The sequence below is a fragment of the Carcharodon carcharias genome, chromosome 4 (assembly GCF_017639515.1).
Source record: "Carcharodon carcharias isolate sCarCar2 chromosome 4, sCarCar2.pri, whole genome shotgun sequence".
In the NCBI taxonomy this organism is placed as follows: domain Eukaryota; kingdom Metazoa; phylum Chordata; class Chondrichthyes; order Lamniformes; family Lamnidae; genus Carcharodon; species Carcharodon carcharias.
In genome coordinates, this window is record NC_054470.1 from 161445357 (window position 1) to 161467000 (window position 21644).

General features: G+C 40.4%; 1 protein-coding gene across 1 annotated transcript; it reads right to left on the reverse strand.

Moving 5' to 3' along the window:
* Positions 1 to 7306: 7306 nt before the first annotated feature.
* otpa (orthopedia homeobox a) lies at positions 7307 to 14026 on the reverse strand. The gene is made up of 3 exons (XM_041186989.1): positions 13990 to 14026; positions 13220 to 13632; positions 7307 to 7810 (listed from the first exon to the last, which is right to left on the reverse strand). Exons 1-3 carry the CDS (start codon positions 14024 to 14026, stop codon positions 7307 to 7309), a joined length of 954 nt encoding a protein of 317 aa, XP_041042923.1.
* Positions 14027 to 21644: the final 7618 nt, after the last annotated feature.

Below are 21644 nucleotides of genomic sequence, written 5' to 3' on the forward strand. Positions count from 1 at the left end.
GGCAGGAATATAATAACCAACCAGTCCAACATTAACTGTTTTACAACACACCATTGAAAGTTCTGGTGTCTGTTTCTATTTTGTCCCATTTTAAGTAGTTTTAAACACCTTGTAATCTCTTCTGTTCCAACGATAACCACCCCAATTTTTGAAGTAACTCTTCATATTTGTATTTGCTCATCCTAGTGATTTGCTGTTTATCAGCATGCACAACAGCCAATTTGTACACATGGTTCCACAAATAGCAATGAGATAAAGCAGAATAAGATTGTGAAGCAGTGCTCTGAATTTGTGTGAATTACACTGCTCATACTCTGCTACACATGCAGTTGTATTGAGAGTTTCTTTTTCTTCAGCAGTATTTGAAAGAAAAATAAGGCATAATACATGAGGTGGCTTGAGAGCTCGACTGGTTTCTATGCATATGTGGCAAAGTACAGCTTTAATCACCATGGTACAAAATATGCAAATACTCAGAATATGCAAAAAATCAAAGCCATTGGTTTTCTGCACATGCGTGGACTAGTGCAAATGCACAGACCGGTATCAACAGCTATTTTGCATGGTCATATCTTGCATGGCCATATTGCATTAGCAGGAGACACAATGTGAGATAAATGACAAGGTAAACTATTTTAGTGGTGCTAATTGAGGGATAAATGTTGGGCAGGACATTAGGAAAACGTTCCTACTCTTCTTCAAATAGTACCATAGAAACCTTTACAGCCACACAAGCAGACACACATGCAGCCTTGATTTAGCACCTCATTGGAAAGATGACACCTCCAACAAGACAGCATTCCGTCAATGCTGTGCTGAAGTTTTGCCTCGAGTGAGGTTAGAACCCACAGCCTTCTAGCATAGAGGCAAGGGTGCTACCACTCAATCAAAGCTAACAAATAAAGTTGGAGAAGTCTGCAGAGATGGAGGAGGAAAAAAGTCCTTGGTCATGGAGGAGGAGCATAATACATATGCTTTTTACATATCTTACCATTCTGACTCCTACCCTCTTCTATGTTATTTTTCCTCTTATTCTTTATTTCCTCACTTTGTAACGTATGTCCTACATTATGATCACCTTTATATTCTTTAACTGGTTCCCAATATTCAGATAATTTGCATTCTTGTCATTCAATGGCTGTTATTTTAATTCATGTAATATTTTTTCAGTGAGACCAATAACTGGTCTGTTACTTCTTAAATTGTCTTTCAATGCAGCCAATGTGAATAGATATGTTGATATGTTTATCAACAGTTTGCTGACTTATATAAGGGCTTGGCACTACAGGAGATGATACCCTCTCCTGTCTGCACCTATTAAATGTGACCCTGACATCGGTTTATGACCATCAATAGTTCATTACCGAAAGTCATTCAGCCTCGCACATCAGTGGCAGATAACAAGTTGGGATCTGCCTAGGCAGAACGTGTTAATAGTAGATCCTTTATGTCTAGCAAATGAATGACATTTTTTGTGGTTTCATCTGCCCTACTTGATCAATTTTACTGACTGAGGTTGGCTCAGTCTGCTGAGCATCACTGTAGAAGTGCCTGTGATACCAGAACTCTGACTGGTTGCCTTCGAAGACAAGAATGCACCAGGGAAATGTGATTTTCCAGGCTGCCTCAACATTCTCTTGATTAAGCATCGAAGCAAGCCACAGATGACAACAAGCTTCACCTAAAATTGTACTGACGGTCTAAGTACTCAGCTTATTGGGTCTCTCTGTTAATTAATAATGTACATTCTGTACTCTGGAACAGAGTATAATGTAATGGGAGGAGAAAGAGGCATAAGTGAATTCAGGGTGGTTACTTTTCTTTGGACATAGTTTCCTTTTGTGCAGCAGTTATCCCCATTTTCACTCCCAAAAATAGCCAGGAATTCCTGAAGAAAAATATCACAAGTGTGGCCAGCAGAGCTTTTTTTTGTCTATGTCAAAAGACAAGGCACTCATTCTATCCACGTCAGACACGGTGGGGGTGGGGGGGGGGGGGGGGGGGGGGGTTTGGTGGTGGTGGCGTCAGTGGCATTCCAACCTTGGGACATTCTGGTGCTAAAACTGATGCTCAATGAATCTCAGCTACCCTAATGTAATAAACCAAACAATAACAGACCATCTTCAATTCATACTATAGTACTCATGTGAGTATATTGCTGTTATGTGATAACGCCTGGGTATAAGAGAAAAAGTTACTGTATATTTCCTATTTCTTAGATCCTTTTCTGTTGCACTTTTCCATGCTAGAGAACAGAATGGACCCTGGTGAGTAGTTTTAAAGAACCGGAAAGAGTCAGTAGAAACCCCAGTAACATCAGAGGTGAAACACTCTGGCCAGACATATCAAGCTTGTATAAAGATAAAGTTTGAAAAACATTGGCTATGAAATATGTTTTTAATCAAATTTTAATGAAAACAGTGGAATAGCCATCTAACCAACGAATCATATGGAACCTTCAATAGGATCAAATCTTGCAATTTATTTTAAAATGTAGACCTTTGGTGTGTTCATTAAAATAAAGTGCTGGTTGTTTCTAATGAATTATAAGAAATGTAATGAATTATAGTTTATTTTTAGAATTAATATATTTCCTATTGTCATTACCCTCATGTATGTTACTATACCATATAGTTCAAGTCATTACTGAAACTATAAATTAGAATTTTGTAATTAAATATAAGAAATACTCTTTCCTGGATTAATAAACGCTATCAATTTCCTATGTTTTAAGTGTCATTTAATGTTAATCCTGTTGAAACAGGGTTAAATGTCCCATTACCTAGCACTAATCTAATGAGTAATCTTGAGTTCGAGCCTCCTCCTGTCATTTGCGGTTTCCTAAATATGCAATTGCCAAACCGCTATTCCTGCCATTCTGATAGGTTCCAGAAGGTATTTCAAAAAGCAAAGTATTGTATTATAACTATAATTATAAAGAGACAAAGGCATTTAACTACCGACGTGTATTCGCTCCACTACGAAGCAGGAGGCACACGCACAGTATAGGGAGTGACTACCCCACTGGGCACTCATTCTGACACCTTGGCCTACTCCCCGAGGAGAGAGCCATCGTGGGTGATAAGAGGCCCATAGAGCCAGAGAGCAGGCCTACACGGCACGAGCAGTGACTCCGCCACATACGGTGCAAGAAGCCAGTAAGGCTGAGAACTACCCGCATGTAATTCCCAGCTGCAGCATCGTCCCTCTAGGCCTGAAATAAACAGCAACTGACCATAATGGCACGTGATCATCCATAATTGTCATTAGGATCCTGGTGTTCCTTAACGTGCTCGTGTTTGGCAAATGGTTATCCTCATCATTGTACTCAGATTTAGTTTCCGGAAATCGGATCCTCTTAGGACTCGCTGCTAACACGCTGTTGGAATCAACTTTTTGGTGCAGACCGTGTATTTTCTGCACACATATTAATATTAATTTGAGCAAGATCTTCTGGTACTAATTGTGCACAGATTCCAATGTAGACCAGTAACCGATAGTCTTTGTATTTTGCATTCCAAAAATCCTGCATTTAATCCCTTGATTTAACCTGCCCACAAATTTATGCTAGAAGTAATGTTTGCTATTAAAGTACAAAGCATTATCAAACAATTCAAGGTTTGTTGGGCAAAATGATCTTTGGCTGCGAGCCGCAAGCCGTGGAAAATTTTTTGGCAAACACATCAGCCAACATATAATGTCTGCACATGTTACATAACATTTGGTTAACTTTGATCAGCTTTAATGGATTACGCACTAACATAAGACTTCAAGCTATTGTTTCTTTTTTAATTTCAAATGCTACGGCGCTTTGTTCGACGCTGTTGTATTACGTAACGTTTTGAAGGTAACTGGGCTCCGGTGTTAAATTTCGAGAAGTTTATTGAAAAAGAAACAAACTCGTGTAAACACATTTTCATTTGGGTTTTGTGGTCTTGAATTTAACCCATCACCGGCATGAAACACTATTGTGAAAGCGCTGAAAACAAGTTTGATGTTTCAATTTCCTGATTATTTGATAGAAGTTGTAGAATTCGTTCTGCTAGAGTGTCAAAACTATTTCATGCGCTGTTTATTCATGCTCGCCTCCCATATGATGCATGGTGCTGGCGCCTGCAGAGCGGCAACAGAACAAGGCGAACCAGATATCGGTTGGTTCCCACTATTCCGCGGGCGGTTGCCTTAAACGCGTATGTGCGTTCAAGTACAGCTCTGTACTTGCCTAAAACCGTTAATATCTAACATTTTCCAGTTCTGATGACAGGACATCGGCTTGAAATGTTAAGCCTGTCTCTGTTTCCACTGATGCCTCCTGACCTGCTGAGTATTTCCAGCGTTTTCTGTTTTTATTTCAGACTTCCAGCATCTGCAGTATTTTGCTTTTGTTTCCGAGCTTGCCTCTGATAATGCTGAGATTTTTACAATAGGTGCGTCAGTTCTTAGTTTGACTCTTTATCAATAAGCGTTCTGCAATCCCCAAAATTTACACCGGGAAGATAACCCATAGGTGTCCTTCGATTTGATCCGCTTGATAGCGCCGCTGCAGCATGCAGTGGGCGCACATCAAAGGCGGGTTTAAACCCATTTGCAATCGCTCAAACTATCCGCCTGTGCTGCAAGTTAAAATCTCCCTCGGTGTTGGCGTGTAGGTAACTGGAGAGAAATCAAATGAGTAATGGTACTACAAAGGTCAGCTGCCATTTTTATTAATGGACATATAAAACTTGACACTTCAGCATTCAAAACTTATTTGAAGAAAATACGTGCAAAGTCTTCAGGCTGCAGATACACAAGACTATGGCGAAAACCAAAGTTGAGAGAACTTGATAGGTACAAAACAAAAACAGAATTACCTGGAAAAACTCAGCAGGTCTGGCAGCATCGGCGGAGAAGAAAAGAGTTGGAAGGGTCATGAGGACTCGAAACGTCAACTCTTTTCTTCTCCGCCGATGCTGCCAGACCTGCTGAGTTTTTCCAGGTAATTCTGTTTTTGTTTTGGATTTCCAGCATCCGCAGTTTTTTGTTTTTATTATTGATAGGTACAATGTTCGATGCGTTTGAAAGCAGCGAATGGGGGGGAAAAACCATTCCCAATTTCTAAATACCACCCCGCTCACTCACAATTGATTTAATTTTGATGTAGGATGTAGTACGTTGGTCACCTATTCTTTTAAAAACTAACTCCGCATGCTTTCCATGATTTGGGCCATTACTGAATTCTCCCCAATTATAGAAGACTTAAAAAAAAAGTTATCTCCCTCCATGACCTGGTGAGGTTAAAAACCCATCTGCCTTTTATGTCCTCCTCTCTCACTTGTTGGTGAAACACACATGAAAAGGGCTGTGCAAAAATTGTAACGTCGAAACTTTTTTTTCCTGCAATGCATTGCATTCGTTTTTATTCAATTCATTTATTGAATTTCCACAGATCGAGTTGCACTTTTTTTAACGCGTCTGACATCTCTAAATACAAATAACTGTACATGAAATCATAGAGCTTTTCTTATAAATTCCGTTACAGGTTTAATACACATTGTGTATTAAAAATATCTGAAAATAATAACCATCACTTAGTTGCTAAATTGGGCAGTGATGAACATAAAAAGACATTCCTGTACTTCTGTGCTCGTTTAACTGTATTCATTTCCAATTGATACTGAGTGCGTGGCAAGCCGAGACAACAAATAGCCAGTACGTTGATTTTGAACAGTTACGATTTGCCATGTACCAATTTGTGGTGGTTTGATAATAAACATAATTCTGCGATAGCTTTGCTATTTCTAACACGTTAAACATTTTTAGTGCCTTACTGCTTCAGACTGCAGGTGACAGCTAAGAAGGCACAGAGCATACTAGCGTGCTCTCAGGAAGGGAATGTTAAGCCAAGATCACACACTCCGAAAATGTGAAGAGGATATTGTATATTACATATTCAAAATGCGGGGTTCTTTTTTCTTCTTCTTTATAATGAATAATTTCTAACCCAGCGCAAAAAAAATCAATAACAGATCAAACATTTATTAGGAAATCTATGTTCAATAAATAAGCACAGACAATAAGTTAAAACATATCACAAATTGACCAATGTATAACCAGTATGGTTATTCTACACAAAAAACATCCTATATCACAGCTTTGATCATTTTGTTCACATGAAACTTTCGCCCAATAGTTAATTCTGACCAGTTCATGCAGATGAAGGTTGTGGATTTTGTAGCTTAAGTGCTTCCAGGGTTCGAAATATCACATGCACATCGCATGCTGCGGACCTCCCCCTCTGCATGCTGTGCAAGTGGCATTTTTTTGACTGAAGAATATTTCTTCTTATACAAGCATTAAAAAAAAAGAAAATCACCCAAATCATGAGCTACGACCAAGGAGAAACAGGCCTCCCCAAGGCTTGAACATAGTGCATTGAGAAAATACTATTAGTCAATACGCGTTCTTACATTACCCACTCGAATTATCGTGGCCGCTGTAGTGCAAGACTAAAGTATGTTTCAGTGTGGTCTCTACATTGCCTTGCAAACCAAAACGTATTTTGTTGAGCCAATTGTTAAACATACAGAGGCGACACCGTGAGGGCCAACATCACAGATATATTTGCCATGGACCGCCCAGCCTCTTTGTATAGGGTCTTGCGTGTCGGTCAACCGAAATTTTCGAACATGAGGTCGATTTTATTTTGTTGAGTAAGATGGTTCAGGGATTTGGAACCAAGGTGGGCGAATGGAGTTGAGATACCGATCAGCCAGGATTTAACTGAATAGCGGAACGGGGCTCGAAGGGCCGAATGGTCTACTCCTGCTCCAATGCCTCGGGTGAGAGTGAGGAAATGGTGTAAGGATCCATCGGCTTCGAGATGTAAGAAGATTGGGATGGGGGGTGGGGTTTGTGAAGTCTACCCGGGTCATGAGATATATTGAGAATACAACTGTGCAGAAATTCAAAGTAAATAAATAAGTTCGCCTAAAGTTGGTCAGAGCTCTTTCTTTGTGTGATTTCACGTGTTATTGCAACAGGTCAAGTCCAGTGATCTGGAAATGTGATTCAGAAAGATGAGGCAGCTCAGAGTTCCAGATCACCGCCACTGATAGGAGTTCTTGAAGTTGAGTCCATATGGTGTTCGCTTTGTCCCTGGTGCCTCTAGTGTGTTCTTTACATATTAATATTTTAAAGAGTTTGACCAACCACCCTCCCTCTCCCTCCCACCTCCTATTTGCGTGTGGGTACTGAAGGATGCATTTCAAACCCTGAGTCGACTCCCTGGTTGCTGTGCTGGAGAGAAGGGGTGGGGGGAGCTGCATTAAGTGAAGCTCATGGAGACTGTGTGCTCGAGTGCTTTACGGCGCAGGGAGGCGATGCTGGTCCCTCGCCACACGTCGCTGTCCGGGGAGCTGCAGAGCTGCGGCGAGCCGCTTGTCACGTTGCCGGGGCCGGCCAGAGAGGCGGGCACCATGCCAGGGAAAGTGGGCTGGTAAAGGTGGGACTGCAAACCCCCGCCGTTGGCGCTGGCGAGGCTGTTGGAGAGCCCCATGGAGTTGGGCGGCCCCCCGAGACTGCACTGGGACAGGGACTGAGCCATGGCCTGTTGCCTGCCCAGGGCCGGGGGCAGCTGCAGCTGCGAGACCCCCACGCCCGCCGTGGCCCAGCGGGTGTCGTTGGCGTGGAAAGAGCAAAGGCCGTCGCCCATGCTGGCGCCCGGGAATTGGGGCAGGCCTGGCGTGGGCAGCAGCGTCCCAGGAGCTCGGAATACATTGGTGGTCTTCTTCCGCTTCTTCCACTTGGCGCGTCTGTTCTGAAACCAAACCTGAAAAGGAGAGCAAAGAGGGGGATTGCCATGAGACAGAAATGATACAAGAGTTGCACAACGTGAGTGAGAGACATGACCGTCCTGAAGACTATACCTGAAGCACCCGGGAGCGAGAGAGAGAGGGGCTGTGAATGACAGACTCTGGGACACAAACCTGGGTTGGATCCACAGTACAGATTAGGGAACATCCTCTTCACATAATCGGATTATGGGGTGGCCCCAGAAAGTCCTGATGAGGGAGGTTGAACATTTTTCATTCGTTTTACAGGAATCATGAAAATCCAGACTGGGGTAGGGGTAGGGTGGCTGGTGCTGGGAGCTCCATTTTTGACTGACCCTAACCAAACGCTGCAGCCTTCACTTTCACCCACGCAAGCTAGCGGTATAATGCCCAATTGCATCGATTAAGCCAAATTATGAAAATACATAAGAGCTAAAAGTATGTTTCAGTATCCCGAGGAGAAGATTCATCTCCTATTGACTTTGTGAAGGGGAGGGCGAGAGAACACCTGCCGCAAACATAATTCAACTGCCTCGTGTGAAAGAAGCATTGGATCTAGTACAACTGGGGAAATAAGAATTGTGATTTTAAAAATGTTTTAAAGACACAGTTAGGCAGTTAAACACTTAAAGTAGGGCAAATTAATTCCACCACATTGAAAAAAAAAACCCTTGTTCTAGAGGCGGGAGGTAATCGCCTCAGTTTATATTGGAAGGCTTGAAAAGCTCGTTGAAGAACAAGGAGGGTCCTTCACTATCTAGTATGCGCACTTTCAGAACTTTGCCTTGTAATTAATTGATCTTCCGCTAGTACATGGAGCTCCACTCCAGCACAGATGGATACACAATTAACACAGGATGAGATAAATTAATATATTTTTTTAAAAAAACATTTCGAAATAGAACGCTGTCACCCGTTGCAACTTATACCCAGAAAGAGCCACGAGTCAGGAGAGTTTACTTATGTTTAGATGTTGAACACGCCCTGCAGCAACTCAACGCGTGGGAATAGTTTGGAATATAGTGCCTTTGAGAAAGACTAAAGTTAACTTTTCAGCATTCAACTAAGAGGATTGCACTCGATATTGAAAATTATTGCAACGAGTGTAAGAAACTGAACCGAAAGAAACGGCGTTTAAAAACAACAGGGCTTTTTTTTAAAGAAAAAGGAGTGTTTTAAATCATCACATCTAAACCGCTAGAAAATCCTGCGCATTCAATGAAGCGAGACATTGCTTCTGGAATTGAAATACGATCTAGCTATATCTTGATTTAGAAAAAGAATTATTTCATCTAATAAGAAATGCAAGATGGGCAAGAAAATGAACCGTACAAATGATGCAAGATTAATTCATGCTAATTTTGCAAAAAGCTGCGAAATAATTTGGAACCAAGAATCGAACAGATAATGCAGTTATTTATCACAATAATGTAAACAGTGTTGAAGGAAGGGTCGACATGTTTTAGCCAATTTCAAGTTTTACCGAGGACAAAACTAACAGTAGAATTCATGGATAAATCAAACGATATTGAAGTCTGAGAAATAAATAGGTATTTGTATTACAATCAAATCTTTATAGTTAGGAAGAGTGATTTGTGTAAAGAATGGACTGACACCGACCAAAATACAGACATTCTAAGCGCAAATACTACAACCTGCCTGTCCAGGGTTTCATTTTTTAACCTAAGAGACCCATATCTTTTCATGTATTTTAACCTCCATTTATATATTAAAAAAACAATAAATGGCACAATATCTTAACGGCTGTGAAGTGGCTTTTAGAAAATACAGTGTTTGGAATGTTAAATTTTCCAGGAAACTGTTGGGTTTATGAAGATTTCATTGTAATATTTGCGATGATTAATGCGGAGATTTTGTGTGGAGTCTGAAGCTCTCATGTGCTCAGAGCACAGATTCATTCTGGCCAGTCAGCCGTGAAATCCCGGCGAAATTCATTACACTTTAATAGTGTTAGAGAAAATGCAATTTCTCATTCCATTAGAAAACTAGAAAATACTTTCAACTTGTCGCCTATTAAGATGTGGCAGGTGGCGGCGCATTGCATATCTACAATATAGAAAGGCAGGTTATCGTGAGAATTAAAACACCTAATTAGGACGAAAAGATGAGATCTCAAGGATCACTGTGCAGCGGTTATTTCACTGATGTGGGTTTTATGTAAATAAAGTATTGGAAGCTAATTAATACATGCTGGAGACTAATGATTATGCTGATTATATTGTATTTTATTGCATAATTTGCATTATTTTCACATTGCCATTTAATAAAACATTTCAGACGACAGATGATTCAGAAACGGGCTGCCAGTTGGTGTGAAATATTTTAAGTAAATAAATTTTGATATTCGTGAGGCAGGAATGTAATAATGTATAATAAACAGTCTTTTCGTTTATAGTGATTTAGAAATAGTGTGGAGTTAAACTGTAGATATATATTATGCGTGTATGTGTGAAGGAGAGGGTCTGAGGTTGTATCACGTTTTTGTTCAGCGGGTTCCTGGAAAGAAAAATGATTTATGTTATAATGTGTTGTGTGTGGAAATTGAATAAACTTTAGATAATGTCTCCTTTGTGGGAAATGACAGGAGCGCACTTCATGGCAAACATTAAGAAAAACAATAACACGTTAGATGAAACCAAAGGAGATGACCTTTTATAAAGTTTAAACAAGACCGTGCATAACATTCACCAAAAAAACGAAGAACTGCCTCGCGTTGGCAATAAGTACAAAGAAAATATTTTAACATTCCCTGCAACAGAATTGAACATTAATGATGTGTCCACGTTTTGTGTAAATTCGGTCAAAATGTGAAAGCGAAATGTTTTCCTCCATAAATGAATGCACATGGCCACTATGGATGGAAGAGGCTGACCAAATTCGGAAATTAGATGTGATAATCTCGCCGTACATAGTTGTCTAAACATATTGTGATCACTCACTGCCGTCCCTTTACTTAACGTTTAAGCTTAAATATAAGTTCACGGCTAATGTTATAATTTGACATCCTGGCTAATGTTATAATTTGACATCCCTTACACAGCTATTGGGAATTAATTTAACACTGAAGACTGAACAACACATGAGCAAAACTCCGTCATCCTGACTTTATTTGCGTGGTATCTGGTAAAAATTGCACTCTGTTCAGTATGGACAGGGCCCCATAATTTGTTATTGGGAACTTTCAACTCTGGAGGCATGCGCCGCTTTTCGTCAAGTTTATTGGAAAAGCTGTGATTTTTTAACGCTAATTTAGACGTGAGTTCTAACCATAAAATATTGAAGACCCAACGTCTAAAATAGCCCACGGATCCATTTATAAAGCCAGTACACTCGACCTGATTTATGTCAACATATCAAATTTGCTTATTCCTGTTTAATACAATATTGTTATATTTAACATTATTAAAATCCTAAATTGTGGAATTGAATTCAAAAAAGAGGTTCAATTCAGAAATACACCATTTCAATATGTACCAAAGTACTGCTGAAACTCGAATCCGTTCCTTTCGTTTGGAATGTTGAATATTTTTGATTTCTGACTGTGTTGTTTCGATTGTAGTCCTTTTTCTCTGGACTTTGTGTACTTGTACAGATTTGGAATTATAAGGTGAGAATTCTGCTAAGGTTTGGCGTGCAATCGTCTCTTCACAGGATGAGACACTCCAGAACTTTCAAGTCGCGTTTATTTACCTTGTATATTAATAGTGCACAGTGCTTTTTAGTTGCCTTCTCGGTGCACACATCTAAAATGTAATTCTTTATATTTTTCATTATCTGCTTTATCATCAGATTATAATTACTATCATTTTAAATCATTGACCAGCAGTTGTAATGGCCAATGTCAGTTGTAATTACAGATAGCCGCTCCGGGTGATTTACTGATCAAGCCTTACGGCAGAACCCGGAAATCTCACACCAGTCTCTGCGTTTCAAAAAAAAAGTTCCTTCTGCAGTCACCGTTCACAAGCGTACGGGAGATTAGTTTCGTTGGCTTGCGTTACTTTAAAAGGCGCAGGATATTGTGTACACTTGTAATTCTTAACAACACAGCCACAGATCCTAAGGTCGGAACGAGAAGCCGCTACATATTGAGAAGCTCCTTCACCTGATGAAAATGCTGAATTCCAGTTACGAACTGGAACCCTGAATTTTATGTTATAAAGCTACCGGCCGACAATTTAATCAGAAATTTCCATTAACTACAGAATTATCGTTCATCCCAATTCTAAAATATCTCTTCACAAGTGTTACGTTTCGAGAACTTAAATTTCAACTTTATGCGGTGTGTTACTTTGGTTTCAATTAGATTTTGCATTTCCACGTTTACACCAATCCTTTACCTCCCAATGTTTAATATTTCATGTCATTTGTGATTGGTCATCAAAGTTTGAATATTTAAATTCCACTCCTGACAATGGTATTGCAACGGAAATATATTACGACCGCTACATAAAGGCAAGCTACCAGAGATCGAAGTTTAGACAAGTGTGTTCCAATTCTTCATTCATTCAAGATCTTGCGTGGTTTAAAAATAAGTTTTCCCTTTTTAAAAAATATATATATTTGTTGTAGGCACATTCAGAAGGACAACTTCGCTGATTTCACACCTCAACATAGACACACAGGGAGTATATTAAACTAGTTCCCTTCGGTTTCAGATTATTATGGACGCCGTTTAGAATATATGGAAACTGGTCGAAAGGTCCCCCCCATATTTGATGCTGTGTTTGTTCAAACACCGGGTGCCTTTCCATTTCTATCTTTCAGGAGCCAGTCTTCATACTGACTTGATGACGGGTTGTTAATTACCCGAACCCTTGTCAAATTCAGCTGTCATTTCTCCTGGTCTGTTCTCGTGACCGCACGAAAACTTATCATTTTACTCATTTTATCGAACGATGTACTTTTCAGCAGTCGCTGCATTTCATGTCTTTTAAGCTCTGAATCTTTTAATCTCTAAAAGTCTGCATGTTCATCGACCCAAAGCAAAATTAAGGAAATGTGACGAACGAGAGATTAATATGCACGATATATTGTGCATCAGAAAAGAACATTCGAATACTGTTAAATAGTGGAGTTTAAAAGATGCTTTTATTCCCCGACTGCATACAGAATTTGTAGCGCTCAAACACACGTTAAATACTTTCAAAGTCTGTTCACATTTGCCTCCGCCCTTTCAGAATTTGATACAACCTCATTAAAGAAAACCTTAAGGAGGTTGACCTTAAGGAAGTAACTTGATGCGTAATTTTCCTTTTGGAAATGGGGTTGCCCCCGCCTTGTTCCCCCCACCAACCCCCCCGCCCCCCTCCTCTCCACTCGCCCTACTGCCCCTTCCACCCCAAAAGGGATCGCTTGTGGGAGATGTGGTCGCATTTTCATACCTGCACTCTGGACTCGGTGAGGCCGATCCGCAAAGCCAGCTCCTCTCTCATGAAGATGTCAGGGTAGTGGGTTTTGGCGAAGCTCCTCTCCAGTTCGTTGAGCTGAGCCGGGGTGAAGCGGGTCCGGTGCCTCTTCTGTTTCTGTTGGCTCTGTTGCTGCTGCTGCTGTTGCTGCTGCTGCTGCTGTTTGTCCGAGTCCTTGCCGCTCGCCGAGCCACCGCCGCCGCCTCCTCCCCCTCCTCCCGGGTTCGATCCGGCCGATGTGATGCTTTCGCCCGGAAGGAGGGTCGCACCTTCCACCGAGTCTGAGCCCGGAGGGCAGTCGCCTGGGTGGCCCGTATCGCCCCCGGGCCCCATCCGGCACTTCACCGCCTCCCGGTGCCCGAGCAATTCGGCTGCCGCATCTTTCATTCCTGATAAAGAAAAGCAAACAAGTACAAATCAGTTAGTAATCCCCCCAAAAAAAGGAGAGAAACAGAAAAAGGAGAGAGAGAAAAAAAAACTTTCTACCAGTTGTTGAGATCAGTGATAGATTTTCCTAACTCAAATAACAAGCACAATTCTAATAGATTGATTCTAAATCAAATTATTGCAGTAATTTGAAACTAAAATAATTACTTTTAGATAGAATTAACTAATTTTCGCTGCATTAAAGCGGAATAACAAGGAGCCTGTGAGTGGAAGCTGCTATCTAGCAGCCCCCGGTGATTCGTTCCTAGAGAGAGGGATGTATTTTTCGGTTTGGAACGGACTTTTGCGCAAACACTCACCCAGGCGAGCGTCCAGGAGGTCGGCGTGTGAGAGCATGGCGCACCGCTCCAGGGTGAGATTGCCCCTAAAACCGGAGAGGTTTTTTAAAAAATACAAAAAAAACTACAAATTTCTGTTTGTTGTAAAAGGGGGTCTCTTGCATTATAATCTCCTTTAGAGGGACGGGGTGGTGCTTAACAGTTGAATGAGCCCATGAGCAGCTCCAAATCACGGCCAATCAAAACTCACCGCTGTAAATGTCAGCGCAAAGTGAGACTCCATTACGCATGCCTCAAGGCAGCTCTCCCCAACCACTCAGAAGCCACTCGGAACATTTACAATTCTATTTCTGCTTTCTAAATCTGATTTATTAGCTTTCAACGTCAAATATTATGCCTTTAAATGACCTGTTCTAATTTGGATAATAGATACAAACCAAACATAATAAAGCCAATATTACAGGAATTATATTTATCTGACTATACCTTATCTGCTCGCTTCCCTTTCCAATGCCTTAATGTGATCTATTATGATTCGGAGTTTAAATATTGATGTTAACGCAATTTTATAACAGATCGGACCTACACACCCATTAAAAGGCTGGAATTGTTTCCCCCACGATGTTATACTGTTGAAACTTATACTTTTTAAGGAACAAATTCGGTTGGGGGAAATTCAACTTTTTTCAAGTATAGAGTGATTCACAAGAGGTTTTTATTTTGTTTTCCCATACCTCATTTGCAACATGTACCCCGTTCCTGGGTGTACGATCACAATTATTTCCCACAAGAAAGGTCCCGGTCCTCACGATAGGTTTGCAATTAAACACTTCGCAAATATTCGACCCTGGGAATATTTCTGAAAACTTATGCACGAGGCACAAAATTAAGCCCCATGTGTTTGGGGAGGGGGAAATCGAGAAATAATCAATAATAAGGTTTTTAACAATTTTATCACCGCTTGAACAGTTTGCAGAACTGTAAAAACACGTGAAGTCATCCGTTCCTAATCTTCTGATTTCCAAAATCAGTCAACAACAAAGTTTCTGTTAGTAATATATTTCAAACCAGACTAATTTTCAAGATCATTAGGCATTTATCTAATTAGTGCCAAATCTATAAGCTTTTATTACGATTATTAAAATAAAATCAGTATAAATGTGTACTAATTTGCTACTGGTTTAGACTTGGCTGTCAACTGAAAGAATCTGCTGTTGTGAATGATATCAGTGGAAATAGCGAGCAGATTACAGTGCGGATGTAATGGGTGTAGGAACCAGTCCATTCAAATAGTATTTGCACTGGAGAGATCGTATCTCCTAAGACATTCGGTTTAACACAAGCAAACAATGCTTAAGATGGGTAATAAGGCAGAATTGAGACTGATGTACTTCATTGATACAATTCATCTCGATTGTGATTGATTTTTTTAAAACAAAATTGATGCAATTAAGAGAATTTATTAAGTGGTAATAAAAGTACAAAACTGGTGTTATATAAAGTCGGTTAAAATAAGGTACAAAAGGCTAATTGTGCAGCAATTTAATGACTCTCACCAAACATTAGAAACCCCTAAAAGCAGGTGCAAGAGCGAGCTTTTAAAACGCTCTTTTTAGTGAGGAGCAGACAAAGGAGGCGGCGAGGCGCAGATTGTGCATTTTTGTTCTTTACTTTGCAACTTGGCTAGATTTATTCAATTCTGCTTTTAGACACGTCAGTCTTCAGAATGAATGTGAGTGTCGATAGCATCCACAGCAGAGCGTTTCAATCCTGATCTCGGCCAAACACACAGGCTTCTATCCCGAAGCTCCAGACTTGAGTTTGCTCGCTGTTCCCTTCAGTTCATTTGGGGTGGACTCCGAACTCTTGGTGTGCATATATATACGTCAATAATGTTAGAAAACCAAGGTGAACTGGAACCTGGGAAAAGAAGAGCAACCTACTAGTAGAGAGAGAGAGAAAAACAACACCATTACCAGAAGCCAGAACTGAAAAAAAAGACGCATGGAGTTCAATTCTGCAAAGCCGACAGCTGCATCCTCATTGAAGAGAAGGACTCAGGTGTTGGACAGACCCTGGTTAAAAGTATTCTTATCGTTGCATTGTGAAAACGTCGTTAATGGAATAGAATGTTAGAAATGTGCGTCTTGTTTTAATTCTGCAACAGCGTTTTGATTATTACCTGTGTATTTCCTTTTCTATTCGCCCTTTCTGTTCAAATTGAGATGGTACATGGATATTAAAATGTATCGACTTAGCGCTACAGTTAAGTATATTTTGTGTTATAGAGAGATCATTGGTTTTATTATTCGCTGTTTACTGCCGGCTGGTAATGGCAGCCGAGTGATTGATAACATGCTGCATTTATATGACTTCTTACACCGCTGCGGAGCCTCACGTCGGCACAAACAGAGCAATACTTGTACAGATTTGTACACTTCCTGCTAGGTCCAACGAAAAAGGGTTTGAAAAGTCGGGGGCGGGGGGGGGGGGGGGGGGGGGGCGGGGGGCGAGCGGGGTGGGGTGCAGGGGGGCAGTTGAGGGGGTACTTTGCTCAAGATGCGTCGAATGGAGAGGGCAAAATGTAGGGGCAATAAACACAGAAAATGGGATAATTAAGGTTGGCTGGGAGATAAAGTTTATATGAAGATATAAAGTGATATATAGTGTTCCTATAGTTTAAAAACGCCTTCGGGCATAGAGGACGGGACAAACTGAAATAAATCCCAACTAAAGAAATAATCCGGTGCAAATCTGTTTCTTTTTATTCCATTTTCCGCTGGATTCTAGCTCATCTGAGCTCCAGGCGAACTCGGCAGATCGCGAGCAGAAATTAATATCAAAAGCTTTGAGTGGATTTTATAGTTGCGCCCAGTTACTTTTGCTGGAGATAGGGAGCGGCAGTTAAAAGGAGCACAGGGCTGCGATTGTCTATGAAAAATGGACTCTAAGCAAATAATGTTCGGGCAGAAGCTGAGGCCGGGAGAAATGAGACAAAACTTACCGAATGGGTGTACTTTTGCGGAGGCTTGTTCAGTATACATTGCTACTTGTTCATCCTCCAAGAATAGACAGCGTTCTGGGGGCCTGTTAACGTTTCTTGAAGCAACATTTTACTCAGGCACCGAAGAGAAGTAAAAATGTTTTTCAGGATCAAACTCAAAAAAAAACGGAGAAAAGGGGTTATTTATGGTGGCGATCGGGATATTTTAAATAGATTTCAGATTGTTACTCGCACCAAAGGCAGCGGTGAAATAGCTGCCTGGAAACATATTGGTCGCTCGTAATATAATTTATTTATTGAGTTTGTTTCTATGGAACACAAAGATTCAATTTTACACAAACACAACGCGGTTAGGAGGTAAACTAGAGATAGGAGGGCGGCGCAGAACATTAACTCTTGTAGTCGTTTTTTACATTTTAGGTGAGGAAACTAGATATTTGGAATGATTAATTTTCTTGTTTTTGTCAACATTTCCATTTTCTTCTGCCCCTATCGGATGACGAGAAACAGGATTTGTCAAAAACACAAGAACAGGTGTGTTTACAATTGTAAACTGCTGCCCCTACTCTGGGTTATCTTTAGTACTTAACTCCTCAAATCTAGAAGTCTGAAAATCCCAACCAACTCCACTTAGAAAGGCGTAAAGCCTGCAAAGCGATACAAGACATAATTAATTGTAAATATTATACCTTCTTGTAAAACATAAATGAGCAGCAAACCTTCAAATTTTGGTCATGCACTTAGGAAACAATTGATTTAGAAATGTTATTGGTCAAATGCAATTGGAAGAAAAAGTCTTAGAAATAAAAGGGCTTCAGCAGAAATATGTTGACCGTCGTATAACCGTGTGCTATATATATTTCCTGGCTGAATAAACGTATTCGTTATGTCTTCCTGATAAATGGCCCTGCAAATAATTCACACTAATAAACGGATTATAAACTGTTGTAAGAGTTCCAGAAATCGTCCAGGCATTCAGTCAGATATTTAGCTATTTCTTCATCTGCTTTGCCTATTCGCCTGGTTTGATTCCACGTTTGTTGTTTTTTTTAAAAAAAAATGCTTATTCCGACCCCTGGCGTTTGAAATGAAGAGTCCGCTGCAATAATTAACGATCGCACATTTTCTTATTTTCTTGCCTGATGAGAGGAATCAATTTTAATTCGCCGGCAAATTAGAGCAAAGCCTTTCTGTGTCATTCAGTTATATAAAACAAGCCAGTGATTGGGGACTTTTATTTATTTTATGCAAAACTAGGAGAATAAACACCCGCAGAGAAACAAACTTAAAACGACCAGAATTTTAAATCCTTTTTAAAGATTATATATATATATATTTGAATATATTTTTTAAAAAACTTTAATTAGGCAGGAACTTAAAAAGCGCCGGCAGCGTCCTTTCTCCCTCCATTTGTTTCTTAACAAGATACTGATAATAAGAACACATCAATCTTTTCCCCCAAATAAATAAAAATAGACAAACAAACAAATTCGCCTCGAACAAGTTAATGCGGTGTATCTGAGTGGAAAGTAGATATTTTCACGCACTCTGGAGATGAGGATAGACTTTTAATAATATCACAAGAAAACAAATGTAATTCCAGCAATTCTCAGCTCGGTTAGTTAGTATTCTAACACCGTGCCCAGCTCTGCTTTTTAAAACCCAGTTAGTTCCAGAATATGACTGTCATTCAATCAGGGACCTTTCGATCCGCGTTCGTTTATTATTTGGCTATTCCAGAGGTAATATGGCTTATTTTACAAGGATGATTTTTGTTGACTTTTTTCCAACTGAGCTAATTCGGGCGTCTATATTCACTCAATTAGAGAATTCTAAAGAGAAAATCGATCTTCCATCTACAGAAATGCCAGGTTAACAAATTAGATTCTTGTTTCGTGCAGGTGATTTTGTGAGAGCGCAGACAGTTCATGAATTAGAAGTAATAAGTTGTTTGTGTGGATGTTTTTTTTTTCATTGTCGAGGCCAGGAGAATGGAGCGGGGCTGGAAGGCAGTCGCTTTGCCGGATCAGACTCTCTAAACCTCCGCCCCGCCCCGCATCCAACCGTCGCTAAATCTTCGCAGCAGCCTTCAATTAAGGGGCGCTGTGCCCCCGAACGTGTGCTCTATTAAATCGTGATTCAGCCAAAAGAAATATAATTATGGCTCCAAATAAAATAATCAGCATTGAAGAGCGATTTCGTTAATGAGATGGAGCGGCTGCATGTCACGGAGTACGGGGGTCTCATTAAACGCTGGTAATGAGGCTGGGTTTGTGGACTAGGCAGAACAGGAGGCTTTTTTAAAAATGTTTTTTTTTAAATTCCGCGTTTAGTGAGGGAGCCGGGCAAAGGAGGAACAAAAGGCATTCCAATTTGAGAAACAGTGCACTCGATGTGATGTTGTAGACTATGTTAAAGGGGGTTTAAACCAACGCTTCTCAGATTTCCCAAACTCGGGAATTCACCAGTAGACACCTCTGGGATTAACTTCGTGTCACTGCAGGCTGTGTATACGGGTCTTGGGTAAACTCTTGATACAACCAACCTGTACAATCTCTGGCACTCCTTAAATTGAATTTTGCTGGTCTGAACATTTTGCCTTCAGGGTTTGCTCTGCTATTGATTTGCAGGGACTGACCTAATTTGCTTGCAATTGTCCAAGTGACCCACTTCCTGGCTCTGGCCCAAGAATTTGGTTTGGTTCTATTTGTGTCCGTGCTTTGGATGGGGGATCGAATGCGCCTTATGATTTTGCGGGGCTATTGTACATTTCTCCTTGGTCAGAATTCGCAGGTCACCAAAGGCGGCTCGTGCCAAAGTCTTGTTTCCAAGCCTCCCGTTTAATCCAATAGCCGTGCACGCCAATGAGAGACACGCACCTCATCAACTTGCGTTTATATAACACATTTAACATAGCCAAACGTCCCAAGCTCCTTCACCGGAGCACTATCAAACACAATCTGACACAGAGCCACATACAGATATATTAGGACAGGTGACCAAAAATCTTGCTCAAAACGTAGATTTTAAGGGGCGCATTAAAGGATAGATAGAGAGGCTCAGGAAACCTGGTATGGGCAGACTGGTGAGGCTATGAGGGGATCTGAATATAAGGGTGGAAATTTTAAAATCCAGGTGGTGCAGGATACCACGTGGCGGCAGACCACCGACTGCTGACCATCAGTCATTGTTTCCATAACTTATTTAACAACTTATTTTACTGGAATTGTTCCTTGAATACATATAGTTGTCATTTTCATGAATACATTACTGTACTTCAAAGAGAGCTTGCCCTTCCCAAAATGTACTTCAAACCAAGAAATGCAGGCAGCCGCCCAATATCACACTTTCCTTTCGCAACGTGATTAACAAGAATATTGAAATCAGAGTGGTTGTTAAAAGGCCAGGCATGGGCGGTAATGTTTTTAAATAGTTTATTTTACACGCCAGTATGAAGGCAGAACTAAAATAATTAAAGGAATGCTTAAAATTGTGGATAGTTTCATACCTAACCCTGCAAAGATTGACATGCATCCACAACACTCTTGTAACAATATCAGGTTCATCAGTCCATATCATTGTTAGTTTGAAAAAAAAGTTTCTACTTTCAATCAAACGAGAATGTCCGCCGGTACAACCTAAAAAGGGACAGAAATTAACAAGGTCAAATGTGATGCTAAGATAGGAGTTATACTGCATTCTATGAAACTGTGCCAGAGACCATCCTTGTGGGGTCTCATACCTGCCTGTTTTCCTGACATCGCTGGCCCTTCGTGAATTATAGGGCGCATTTATACATATGTACTGCTCGACTATAAGCTAGGAAATACACTTGGCTAGAATTTTATCCCATTTATGTTCGAATACTTCCATTTTCTCCCAGCGGTGAAACATTTTATTTGCAAATGTTGAGGAAGAATCTGTGCATTTAAACATTTAAAGTCAGACCGAGCGCTTTGCCAACCACTGCCTGTATCCAGTGTTTCTCCTTCCGCTTCTCTCCGGAGGCAGGCAAGTCTCTGGCTCCGGTTACAGGGAAAGTATAGTGTCAGTATGAAGCTGAAATCACTTCGCACCAACATTAAATTTACAGTGTAAATCCAGCATCATACTGCCACTTTTGAGCTGTTTTAACAATTATTAATATACCGAAAAAAACTTAACACATAAGTTGGCATTCAGGTGAAAGTGACAGTAATTCTTGGATGCAATGAAAGGTCAGGAAACAAATACAGGACCAAAAAACACAACTTTTAAGAGGATTTGAAATAAATTGGTATTTTTATTAAAACACCACCTTGTGTAACTGGGATATATGTTTTGTGATCGGGAGTTCTGTAACTTTTGTAATTCTATTCTGCGTTTTATCCCTTGGAACACTGCTTTCCATCACTGTTCTGATATAATTATGCCATCCTCACCAACATTTTGAACGAACCGAGAATGTTCACTTCTTGCACCAGTTAAAAAAGTTATGAAAAAACTTCTAAGGCATGCAATAAATAATAACATAACTGCTAATAAGGATTTTTTATTAAAAAACGCCATGTTACAGGAGATATCGATGACTTGCCTCAGGCATCAATGGCTTATAATTCTCAATATTAAATTAGCAGGACCCCAACACTGCTTTCAGAAATGAGTCAAGAAACTTGTACAAAATTGTCTTGTT